Source organism: Pezoporus occidentalis, unplaced genomic scaffold, assembly GCF_034315485.1.
Source record: "Pezoporus occidentalis ecotype Australia unplaced genomic scaffold, CSIRO_AGI_Poc_V1 ctg62, whole genome shotgun sequence".
NCBI lineage: Eukaryota > Metazoa > Chordata > Aves > Psittaciformes > Psittacidae > Pezoporus > Pezoporus occidentalis.
In genome coordinates this window covers 90,032-102,500 of record NW_026915966.1, presented here as the reverse complement: position 1 = coordinate 102,500, position 12,469 = coordinate 90,032, and the positions used below count along the sequence as shown (strand labels likewise).

At 57.4% G+C, this 12,469-nt stretch overlaps 1 protein-coding gene across 1 annotated transcript in view; it reads left to right on the top strand.

Annotated features, from left to right (window-relative positions):
- XYLT2 (xylosyltransferase 2) overlaps positions 1-11,963 on the top strand; it is a 13,254-nt gene extending 1,291 nt beyond the window's left edge. The window contains exons 2-11 of the mRNA XM_062639878.1: positions 3,510-3,981; positions 4,827-5,002; positions 5,276-5,478; positions 5,857-5,937; positions 6,083-6,299; positions 6,683-6,859; positions 7,943-8,205; positions 8,319-8,514; positions 8,966-9,299; positions 9,940-11,963. Coding sequence (XP_062495862.1) covers positions 3,510-3,981; positions 4,827-5,002; positions 5,276-5,478; positions 5,857-5,937; positions 6,083-6,299; positions 6,683-6,859; positions 7,943-8,205; positions 8,319-8,514; positions 8,966-9,299; positions 9,940-10,262 — 2,442 coding nt within the window. The 3' untranslated portion in view covers positions 10,263-11,963. The remainder of the gene's footprint in view (positions 1-3,509; positions 3,982-4,826; positions 5,003-5,275; positions 5,479-5,856; positions 5,938-6,082; positions 6,300-6,682; positions 6,860-7,942; positions 8,206-8,318; positions 8,515-8,965; positions 9,300-9,939) is intronic.
- The last annotated feature ends 506 nt before the right edge of the window (positions 11,964-12,469 follow it).

The window sequence follows — 12,469 nt, the reverse complement described above, 5'->3', positions numbered from 1 at the left end:
AGAAGTGGGGATCTCTGGAGGGATGGGAGCTTCTCCTCCCCACTGTGGAGGGTGACCCCACAGCTCTTTTCATAGGACTAGGAAGTTGTCCCTGAGAGCAAAGAGGTGGGAAGAGGAACTGAGCAGCCCCTTGTAGGGGGGAAGGTCTCTAAGATGAGCACTCACTCCGCAGGTAAATTCCCAGCCCCAGGCCATTGGGAATGGTGTGAGCACCCTCATATGCTGCCATATGCTCACCACCAAAATAGAACCAGGGACTAAATGCATCAAGGAGAGGGGTCACGGTGTTGCCTGCAGTCTGGAGGCACTGAGAACAGAGTGATCCAGCGGCAGGAGCACCTGGCGTCCCCTTTCCTGTGACCTTGATTAAATCCCTTCACCAGTCCCGGCTTCCTCTGCACTGTCCCGAGCTGCTTCTCTGCTTTTCCCTGCTCCTGGCCTGCGCTGTCTCCTGGGTTGGTTCATTCTGCCTCGGTCCTTGCCTGGTTTCCCCATGTCTCTTCCCAGAACTGAGTGGGCAGTTGACAGGTTTGGCTGTGGGTCCTATCACCAGGAGAGGGGATGGTTCACCACCAGCAGCACTACCTCCGGGGCTTGGGAATGGGCAGGAGTCTCTGGAGAAGGTGTAAATGTCTCCTTCCCACTAACTTACAGAGCTCTAACCTGGCTTATCCCATTGGTCTACTGTCAATGGGCTGTGACTTGCTATAGAAATTGAAAGGGAGACTTGATTCCTGCAAACGCCATGGAACATCTGGAGTAGGGCAAGTGCACCTTCCCCTCCAGCCCAGCTGTGCTGCAGCCCTGGGAGGTGCTCCCAAAAGGGCTGCTCTGGTCACAGCTGGTGACAACCCCTCTCTCTGTCCTCCTTGGTTCTTGTCTGGTTTCCTTGTCTTCCCTTCACAGGGGAGGGAAGAGCATCCCCTCCTTGACAGGCTCCAGTCCTGGTGGCTCCATGGCGTGAGCTGTGCAGAGTCTGAGTGAGGTCCTTTGCCCTTCACCGGAGCAGGTTGTAAACCCATCTCACACCAGCAGCGGGCTTCAGCCACATCAGAGCCACCAGCCCAGCCCTCCTTGAGAAGGCCGTGCTGCTCGGGTCACGTCACTGCTCTTTCCAAGCCCCATTTCAGGGTCCTGCAGGCTCCCTTTGTTCACCACGCCGATGCTTTATGGCTTGCAGACCAGCACAAACTGGATCAGTTTCTGTCCACCCGGGCCAACATGGAGTTTCCTACCTCCAGGAAGCCAAATGAGCTTGACTGATGGGAGAGGAAATTCCCTAGCCCTTTGCTAACAGCATCCCTGCTGCAGACAGCACAAGCCTGTCTGCTCACAGATGTGGGTACCGGAGGGACCAGAGTGATCCTATGTCAATGTTAATCCTCCATGTGCTGTGGCCACCAAAGCAGCTTCCTATGAAACATTTTTTCTTTCAGCTTTGCTGAGATTCCTTGATTTTTATTATTCCCTGAAAAAAAAAGCTTGATTTTAGGGGGCTGCGTCAGCTGTTTTAATTGTGAGGTTTAAGGCTCTGCTGCTGCAAGTAGCAATCAAGTGTCCACATTCCTCTGGTGACTTTGGCACCATTTGGTGCCAGTTTTCCCTGATGGGTGCTTGTATGTGACAGGCACTGGAATGAATTGACCAGAGGGGGAATCCTGCAGGACACTGGATGCTGTCAGTGCTGTTCCTTACAATGGCAGAGCTTGGAGATGTCTGTGCGGTCAGATCTGCACTGGGGCTGGGGTGCAGGTAGATGCCTGACACACATCCTCTGTGGGGATGGCAGTGTCACATTGGGAGAGGCAGAGCAGAAGTGACCTCTGCCTGGTGCCTGAAGTCATCTGTGCCTGTCAGGAGGAGGGTAACAGGGAGCCTCACTTAAAGAACAACACACTAGCCTTCAATACAGCAGAGTAACGTGGCCAGAGTTGTTCCCTGCCAGGCTGGGGTGGAGGGAGTGCCTGTGGTGCAGTAATTAGAAGCCATTGAGTTCTTTAGCTGGCAGCTCCGGAGAGGCTGGCAGTGCTTCTAACAACAGGCATGCTGCTGAGCTGGGAACAGGGCTCCTTCCAAGGGGATGAGCAGGACTGTAACTGATGGTGGTGGCATTGCATGGGGGCTGTCCCCGGAGCCAGGTGTGCTGGGAAGCACAGGGTGCAAGCGGGACGAGTGAGTCTCTTCCTGCAGGAACAGGGCTTAGCCTATGGGAGAGACCTGCACCTCACTTGTAGCCTCCTACTCCTGCAATGCTCAGTGCAGAAAACAGGTTTGTAACTGTTGAACAGATGGGCCTGGTGGTGACTGAACCGATCAGCCGGTCTTGGCTGCCTGTGATGCCTGTCTGGGTGCAAGGGGCTCGGCTGATGCTCGCAGACACCAGCCCCTTGCGAGTTAAGTGATGGCTTGCCTCTTCCTCACCATGCTTTGTGGGCTCTGCACCACAACATGGGCAGTGCAGGGACTGCAGAGCGGCCAGAGCTCACCAGATGCTTTACAGCCTTTGCATGGCATGGTTTCTCCTGGCTGTGACCTTCCCAGCATCTTCCACAGTGGTGCTCATGCAGGGGACTAATTCGGTCCCCCTGTCCTAGTGGGGCATCTGCCCATCATCAGAAGATGCTGCTGCCCAGGAATAGCCCCCAGTGTGCCTCATTGCCTCCTGTGGTGCCTGGCACAGAGGCTGGGTTGTGCTGGGAGGCCTGGCTGGAGCAGAAGCTGTTTTGCTGCCTGTCAGCTGGGGACACGCAGCCCCGTCCCTCCGAGCACCACTCGCTGGGTAAGTTCTTTCCCAGGAGCGTGGCTCTCGCTGGCATCTGAACTTCCCAACTCCATGCTCACCCCAGGCCTGACTTGCCTCCAGCCTGGCAGAGGTAACGAACCGTAATGAATCTCTCCCTGTGCACATCCGCTTGGCTCGGTGCGAGGGTTTGTGAAAGGGATTCCTGAGGAGATGGTGAGCGCAGCGCCTGCTCCAGCCTGGCACGGGGAGCCGGGGCCCAGGGAAGGGAGCACGGGCAGAGCCTCATTCAGTGCTTCTGGTCCTGGAGAGCACAGCTGCCTGAGACCCCAGCTCCCACATGGATGTGCTGGGCTTTGACTTACAGTGTGGGCAGGGTAGGGAAGAGCTGATCCATGAACCTGCTGGTAAAGTAACCAGCCAGAACAGCCCTGGGCTCATCTCCCCTGTCTATGCAGGACCTTGGAGGGTGGCTGTTGCAGGCATAACCATCCTTGGCCTTTTAGTCTTGCAGAGAGCAAAACTCTCTCTGGGCTGTGATGATGGGGTCTGCAAATCGAGGTCTTCCTTTACTGGCTTTAGGGGAACATAGGGCCACGGAAGGAGGAGCTGTGGGGAATTAGGTGGCAGAAGGGCAGTGTTATGTCCTTTGCTGCACTGTGGCTGCTCCGAGTTACAGCAGTGAGCTCCATGGGGACTGAGCACGTTGAACGGGGATGCCGGGCTTGACTTAATGCTCTGCCCTCTCCTCTGCACCCACCCACGACAGGAGCGGCAGAAGAAGGCCGGCTTTCCCGAGAGCAGCGACGGCTCCAAGGACTCGGACAGCTCCGCAGGGCGCCGGGGCAGCGCCGGCAGGAGGCACGGGCGGTGGCGGGCCCGGCCGGACAGCCCCGGCGCGCTGGTGTCCAAGGTGGTGAGAGCCGTCACGGCCAGACACAAGCTGGGCTGGAGGCTGCCGGGCGCGCCGGACTCCTCCAGCCGCAGGAACCTGACGGAGCTGCGCGGGGAAGCCCAGCTGGCCGTGTTCCAGCAGGGCGACACGGGCAGCGTGGAAGGAGCTCCCCAGCCCACCGAGAACAGCTTCACCCCCAAGTGTGAAATCACGGGCAAAGACGCCCTCTCAGCGCTGGCGCGGGCCAGCAGCAAGCAGTGCCAACAGGAGATCGCCAACGTGGTGTGTCTGCACCGGGCCGGCAGCCTCATGCCCCAGGCTGTGCCTCGCCACTGCCAGCTCTCGGGTGAGTTCTTGCTGGGGGGGCTCCTGGTCACCCTGGGCATCGGGGGTATCCCTGCCAGGCGCGTGGGCCACCTTCCTTATGTGACCACACTGTGCCACCTGGCAAACAGCGGCCTCAATCTGTCACTGATTCCCAGATTACTGCTGCCTCTGTAATCCAATCAAAACTGTGCTGGTATCCTTAAACTGGGCTGCTCATCCCAATCTGCAGTGCCTGCAGAGGTCAGAGCCAGGCCCAGCTACATCCTGTTTTGAGGGGACAGAGAGGGACACCCCTCACCCTTTCCCAATGCATCCCTGTCAGTTATCAATGAATCATAGAATTACAATGGTTTGGGTTGGAAAGGAGCTTAAGATCATCCAGTTCCAACCCCCTGCCATGGGCAGGGACACCTCACACTAAACCAGGGCACCCAAGGCTCTGTCCAACCTGGCCTTGAACACTGCCAGGGATGGAGCATTCAGCACTTCTTTGGGCAGCCTGTTTCAGCTCCTCACCACCCTCACAGTAAAGAACTTCTCCTTTCATCTAACCTGAACTTTCCCTCTTTAAGTTTAAACCCATCACCCCTTGTCCTATCACTACAATCCCTGATGAAGAGTTCTTCTCCAGCATCCTTGTAACCCTCTTCAGATATTGGAAGGCTGCTCTGAGGTCTCCGTGCAGCCAAGGGGCTGCGTGTGCCACCGTGCCCTAGCACTGCAGCCTGTTTGGGCTGCACTGATGGGGTCTGCCCAAGGCCAAGCTCTTTCATGCTGTCCCCACCTTATGTCTCAGTGGTTTATTGGGATCTGGGGGTGGTGGGTGCAAAGGCTGGAGGTGACTGAGGCCCTCTCCCCATGCAGGCAAGGTCAGCCCTGTCATCCAGTGGGATGAGAGCCGGCTGCAGCAGCTGCCCCCCAGCAAGCCCGTGCGCATCGCCTACATGCTGGTTGTGCATGGCAGAGCCATTCGCCAGCTGAAGCGGCTCATCAAGGCTGTGTACCACCAGCAGCACTTCTTTTACATCCACGTCGACAAGGTATGTGGCAGGGATGAGAGCAGAGAGAGTGCTAACAGTGCCTGGATCAGTCACTGGGACAGGGTGATGAGCAGGGCAAGTGGCTGAGTAGGGTTTGTCCTCAGTGCTGGTGGAGCTGTGACCCTGCCACCCCTATTTCTGCAACCCCAGGGCAGCAGGATCTATCCCTGCTGCCCAGAGCAGTCTTGTCCGGCTGTTCCCTTCCCTGTGGGCTGTAAGGGCTGACCCAGGGCTGGTAAGGCCCTGCTGAGCATGAGCTGTGCTCCCTGACAGCGCTCCAACTACCTGCATCGCGAGGCAGTGGAGCTGGCCCGGCACTATCCCAACATCCGTGTGACACCCTGGCGCATGGTGACCATCTGGGGAGGTGCCAGCCTGCTCAAGATGTACCTGCGGAGCATGAAGGACCTGCTGGAACTGCCCGAGTGGCCATGGGACTTCTTCATCAACCTGAGTGCCACTGACTACCCCACGAGGTGAGGGCCTTGCTGGCGCTATGGAGGTGTTTGGGCTGTGTGGTGCCTTGGGAGGGGCAGGGAGGTGGGGGAAGATGGGTTTGGGGATTGCACCCACATGTGGTGATGATGCTTCGGGGCCAGGCTGGTCCTATCTCTGTGGAGGAGCCCAGTCTTAGAGACTGGTTTTCCCTGTGGTCTGGGTGTAGCAGGGCAACACATGTGAGGCGCCAGACAGCAGAGGGGCCACCTCTGTGTCTCCCTAGTAGCAGGACAAGGGTTTGAGTCAACACTCACCAAGCAACTTTAGGCTCCTTGTTTCTGATGGCTCTTGTGGTGTGAATGATACTGGGCTGCTTTACTCCAGTGGCCATTAACGATTTCTAATTTGCACATTAGGACCAACGAGGAGCTGGTGATGTTCCTGTCCAAATACCGAGATAAAAACTTCCTCAAGTCTCACGGCCGAGACAACGCCAGGTAATCCCAGCTAGGGGCAGAGCTGAGCTGAGGAACAGAAAAGGGAGGGATTTGGGAACTGAAACAGCTGGGACAAGGGGGGCTGTTCTGGATGCAGCTGCAGAGCTGGTGCCACTCAACCCCTCATCCTCACCCCCATGCACAGGTTTATCAAGAAGCAGGGCCTGGACCGCTTGTTCCACGAGTGTGACTCCCACATGTGGCGGTTGGGCGAGCGCCACATCCCCGAGGGCATCGTGGTGGACGGGGGCTCCGACTGGTTCTCGCTGACGCGCAGCTTCGTGGAGTACGTGGTCTACGCCGAGGACCAGCTCGTGTCGCAGCTGCGCCAGTTCTACACCTACACCCTCCTGCCAGCCGAGGTGGGTGCTGGCTGCAGGCCACGGGGTGGGTTTTCCTCTCACTGTACTTAACATCTCTGTCCCATTTCATCCCCACCCCGGGTGGCTGCCAAGGGTGTTGGTTCTGCTCGGCTTTGTGCCTCCCCTCTGTCCAAACAGAGAGGGGAGAGAGGAGCAGACAAGGCAAGGCTCATGTTTGTATCCAGTTCAGACACCCTTCTGGGCCAGATAAGGACCAGTGTGGGCACACAGCTAGGTCCCTTACATGTTGCCTTATGCTGGGAACACGGATAGGTTTCTGTTCAGGAGCTGTCTTGTTCCTGTGTGAGTGATGGGGGTGTCTCTGCTAAACGATCCCTGCTCCATCCCCACTGGGTGTCCTGTCCCTTCTCTGCTGTGCACAGTCCTTCTTCCACACGGTCCTGGAGAACAGTCACGCCTGCGAGACCCTGGTCGATAACAACCTCCGAGTGACCAACTGGAACCGGAAGCTGGGCTGTAAGTGCCAATATAAACACATAGTCGACTGGTGCGGGTGCTCCCCAAATGACTTCAAACCCCAGGACTTCCTCCGGCTACAGGTGAAAAAGATCCTCCTTTCTCCTCCTGCTCTTTCCCCTTCTCCCTGCCTCTCTCCTCTGTGAGCATCCTTGTGGGATGGGTGCAATGGCAACTGCTGTGCATGTCCCCCTGAACCTCACCCCAGCCCCACAAGGAACAGGGGCAGGATTGGCTCCCCATCCACTGTGGAGCTCAGCATAGACCTGTCTGTGAACACCCAGGCAGTGGGATTACACTGATTGTCTTGCCCAGCAGCCAGGCTTTTCCTTGCAACGCTCCTCCTCTTCCCAGACTTTCCCATTTTCCTGCTGTATCTTTGCAGACTATCACTTAGGATGGATACCTTTCCGGTAAAACCACTTCAGAGTGCTGCCTTCTTTGGCAGAACAAAATGTCCTGTGACAAACCCATGCTTTCTCTCAGTGTGTGGGGATGTAGACTGAGGTTTGGGAGAGATACATCCAGCCCTGAAATGAGGAGTCAGCAGGATTGTCCAGCAGTCCAGGGCTTCCACAGTGCAGGGCTCTGATCCTGGAAGCTGTGCCACGTGGCCAGGCCTCGTGCTGGGCTCTGCAGGGGCTCTGCAAGGTGGGGGCCCATCTGAGTAGAGATTGCGGCGAAGGAGCTAAGATGACACATGGCTGCTTCCGAGCACGGAAAGGGGGAGGCAGTGGGAGAGATGGGAGCCCATCTGCGTTACCAGTACTGTGTGCTCCCACTGATCCTGTCATAGAGGATTGCACACAGGGGCTGGCTGTGCTTTGCTGTTCCTTAGCCTGTGCCCTCAAAGAGGGCAGGATGGGTCCCAGCATGTTTCTTCCTGGTATGTCTCCCTCCCAGCTGCCCTGCTCGGGTGGGTGCAGTCAACACTGTTAGGAATCTTAGAACCACAGAATGGTTTGGGTTGAAAGGGACCTTAAAGCTCACCCAGTTCCAACCCCACCTTCTAACTAGAGCAGGTTGCTCCAAGCCCCGTCCAACCTGGCCTTGAACACTGCCAGGGATGGGGCAGCCACAGCTTCTCTGGGCACCCTGTGCCAGCACCTCAGCAGCCTCATAGGGAAGATGTTCCTAGTGTCTAATCCAAACCTCTGCTCTTCCAGCAACTCTCCAGACCCACCTTCTTCGCCCGCAAGTTTGAGTCGACAGTGAATCAGGAGGTGCTGGAGATCCTGGACACGCACCTCTATGGCAGCTATCCCCCCAACACACCGGCACTGAAGGCGTACTGGGAGAATGTCTATGACCGTGTCGATGGGCTCAGTGGCCTCAGTGATGTCACCCTCACCTTCTACACAGCCTTCTCCAGGCTGGGGCTCCACAAAGCTGCATCCACACCGGCAGCAAAGGCCGACAAACTTTGCAGGTCAGGTATTTGTTATGGGGTTGATCCAGGCTGCGAGTGGTGGCCTGCATCTTGTGCTGAGAGGATGCTAATGCTCAGATGTGCAACCTTTCTCTGTCTATCTCTCTCTGCAGATTTGAGCCCCGTGGCTTCCCATCCAGCGTGCACTTATATTTCTATGATGACCGTTTCCAGGGTTACCTGGTGATGCAGGAAGTGCAGAATTTGGTAACGGGGCAGGCAGAGTCGCTGGAGGTGTGGATGATGCCCCAAGGAGCTCTGAAGCTGGCGAGTCACGGAGGGCAGGCAAACCGCTTGCAAAACCTTGAGGTAAATGGGAAAAGCCCTTCATAATGCCCACTTTCCTCCCAGGCTGTCCCACACCACTCTGCCCTTCCTCCTCTTCCTCCACTTGCACGCTGTGGGGACAAGGGGACATAGTGCCACTGTCATGTCTGAGAACAAACCTTTGTCCAGGGGTTTGGTTTCTGTGTGGGACGTGGAGCTGATCAGCGGGGAAAAGGCTTGAAGGGTTCTTTAGGGGGGAGCTGAGGCTCTGGGGTTCAGTGTCTGCATCTGCAGGAGGCATCATGCAGCTGCAGGAGGCATCATACAGCTGGAGTAGTGCTGGCATGGTACAGGCAGGCAGGAGAGCCATGGAGAGGGGTGTGCATTGCTTTGGGTTCCAAGGTTTGTGCCTGTCCTGGTTTGGGGAGCAAAACCTGAGCTGGTAGCATCTCCCCGTGCAGTGTCCCACCGCTTGTGCCTCCTGTCCCTCCAGGTGGGCACGGAGTGGGATCCCAAGGAAAGACTCTTCCGCAACTTTGGAGGCTTGATGGGGCCTTTCGACGAGCCGGTGGCCATGCAGAAGTGGTCTCGGGGTCCCAACCTGACAGCCACAGTAGTGTGGATCGATCCCACGTACATCATTGCTGCTTCCTACGACATCACGGTGGATGCCGAGGCAGAGTTCACCCAGTACAAGCCCCCCCTCAACCGGCCGCTGCGCCCCGGTGTCTGGACTATCCGTCTCCTGCAGTTCTGGGAGCCCCTGGGCGAGAGCCAGTTCCTGGTGGTGCCACAGACCTTCAACCGCAAGCAGCCTCTCAGGAAAGGTGAGAGTGTGCTGGAGCCTGGGGCTTCATGGGAGGGTCTCCCTGGGGTTCCCCTAGTCCTGGCCTCTCTGGTGACGTTGCAAGAGCTGTTGTCCATTGGTGTCCCTTTGCCCATGTAGAGTCTTCAGAGGAGGCCCATCTGTGGTCAGTTATGTCTGTCCCACAGCTGCACCAGGCTGGAGGAGAGCTGGGGTTGCAAAGGGATGGGGTACTGAGCCACACCAGGAGGTGGCGAAGGGACCATTGAAGGATGCTCAGACCCCAGAGCAGCTTCCAGTGTCTGAAGGGGGCCTATAAAGATGCTGGAGAGGGACTCTTCATTAGGGACTGTAGTGATAGGACAAGGGGTGATGGGTTAAAACTTAAACAGGGGAGGTTTAGATTGGATATAAGGAAGAAGTTCTTTCCTGTGAGGGTGGTGAGGCACTGGAATGGGTTGCCCAGGGAAGTTGTGAATGCTCCATCCCTGGTGGTGCTCAAGGCCAGGTTGGACAGAGCCTTGGGCGACATGGTTTAGAGTGAGGCATCCCTGCCCATCTCAGGGGTTTGGAACTGGATGATCTTAAGGTGCTTTCCAACCCTAACCATTCTGTGATTCTGCGCCGCTGATCCTACTCTCTTCTCTCCCATTCCTGCGCAGACGACAGTAACTGGCTGCATGGCGGTCCCCCCCGCAATGAATACATGGAGCAGAGCTTCCAGGGCCTGGGAGGGATCCTCAACCTGCCACGTTCCGAGGCAGTGGAGGAGGACGCGATGCGGAAGGCGCAGCTTACGGGGAAGGCACTGGAGGACTGGGCTGACAGTGCCATCAGCGCCTTCTGGTCCGTGGCAGACGTCTGCGTGAGCAGCCCCTCTGCCTGCACCGCCCTGGAGACCTGCAGCAAAACCTCCTGGAGCTCCCTCTCCCCGGACCCCAAATCAGAACTGGGGCCCGTCAAACCTGACGGGCGGCTGAGGTAGCAGGAGCAGCCGGGGGGGTGGCCTTGGGAGCGAGGAGCATCCTCCATCACTGTCACTGGCGTTGGGGGTATCCCCGGACTGCATCGTCCTGTGCCATCTGCACCGTAAGCGCTCGAGGAAGAGAGAATGGGAACCCCTGGGTAGGGGAAAACCTTCTGTGGGGGATTTTGGGCAGAGGGGTGAGGTGAGGCTTGTCCACCTCTCCCAGGAATGGGCTCTTGCTGGCTGGGGAGAGCATGGAGAGCGCGATGGGCTGGCCAGAAGGTGGCTGGGGAGAGCTGTGCGTCTGTCCCTCCAGGCCTTGGAGCCTCGGGAAGTGCTGATAGGGGAGCAAGGGAAGGCTGGTGGATGTGCAGGCTCTGGACCAGCTCAGCACCCTCTGAGCATCCTTCCAGGATGAAGCTCTGTGCTACTCCAGGCAGGGCTGGCACAGGGCTATGGGGACAGGCAGAAGGAGATGGGGTGAAGCGTGCCACGTGCATGGAGCTGCGGCTGGGCCAGGGCTTGCATCTCACCCCCTCCACCCCAGTCCTTTAGTTTGTATTTTTATAAATATATATAGAGAGAAATATATATGATGCAAAGTGCAATAGAGACGAGACCCCGCGTTGGCCGGGAAGTCCTTGTGTCTCCACCTCCCCTCAGACTGTAACATATCTTGTTCTCTTGGGTGTCCTGGCACTACAGGACAGGGTGCTGGGTCGTTTACATGATTTTTTTACTATTAATGATGATGGTTATTGTTTTGCTGTTTCCCCATTTCCTGCTGGGTGCTGCTGGGATGCCCACCCTGCTGCCCCTTGGGCAGGGTTGTGGGGTGCTGCCTGATGGTGCCAAACATCCAGAGCTGCTGGTGTGTGTCTTGTGACAGTGGAGCACTCAGTTCATGGTTACAGTCCCAAATGCTGATGTAGGACCCTGTTGCCATTGTCTGCTTCAGCAAAGGGTCAGTTCCCTGCCAAAATGCCACCCCTTGGGCTGATGTCCTGCTGTGGATGAGAGCTTGCTGTGCCTGGAGTGCTGCCCCGTGCCACTGCCCTTTGGCCCAACCTCTTCTTTTATCCTGGGTCATTGGAAGCTCTCAGGAGCTGCTGTGCTTCCCTGGCCAAAAAACAAAGAGGCAAGACAAGGTCCAGCTGAATCCATTTGTGCTTTCTGCTTCTGCCTCCTTGTGGAAGGGGTGCAGTGGAGCATCCCCTTTTCCTGCCATCCTCCCAGGCATGGGACCTGCCTGTGAAGTTCCTTTCTCCAAGACTGACTATGGAAAAGCCTGGGCTTGGTTTTCACCCTGGGAAGACACTTCACGTCTTGCCTGCAGCCTGGGAAGGGGAATTGCTTGCTGCATGGGAAGGGGACAAGCAGGAGCCCATTGGGCCCAACCACTGTGCTCCAGGCAGCGCCAGCAGCTCCGTGCCTCGGCCAGTCGCATTTTGCCATCTCCAAAGATCCGGTGCCATCCTCCACCCTCTGCCAGGGCCCAGCTTCCCCCTGCTGGGGCTCACACTCCCTGTCTCCCCTGTTCAAGGATGCTGGTGCTCCATGAGGCACATTGTTAAACAGGACAGAGACCTTGACAGCAAGGGCAGGTACCTGCCAGTGAAGGGCACGGTGGGGGGGGGAGACGCCAAAACTCTGTTGGAAGCATTGTGTAAAGTTGTCTTAAATATGCAACATCTCCACAAATATATCTCTGCCTCTATAGTGTGGTGTGATGGGTTTGTGTTGTGTGTGCGGGGAGGGGTGGGGGGAGCTTTGCCTTCGCATGGCATCCCGGTGGGGTGTACCCGGTCCTGGGCACCCGGGGGGATGGATTATGGGGGGTTGTACTGGGGTGCTGGTGGTGTTTGTTGGGGGTGTAGGGGGGGTGTATTGGTGTGCTGGGAGCGTTTGTTGGGCTTGCTCCCCATGGCAATGTGCAGCTAAGCACCAAGCCGTTGGTTTTCCATAGCCTGTGCCCGGGGGAGGACACACGGCCCTGTAGGTGCTTATTTAGTACTTAGCTACTTAATTAATTAGCTAATGAGCAGGCACCACCTGGTGCCGGCGGGGCCGGAGCCTCCCTAGGCTCTCCCTGCCCGGGAGCGGGGCAGCGCTGTGGCCGTTCCCTGCCCGCGAGGACAAACACAAACACACACAGCCTGGCTTACCCTACCGCAGGATGCTCCGGTAACCGCGGGGTCGGAGGAGCCGGGGTCCGGGTGTATCGG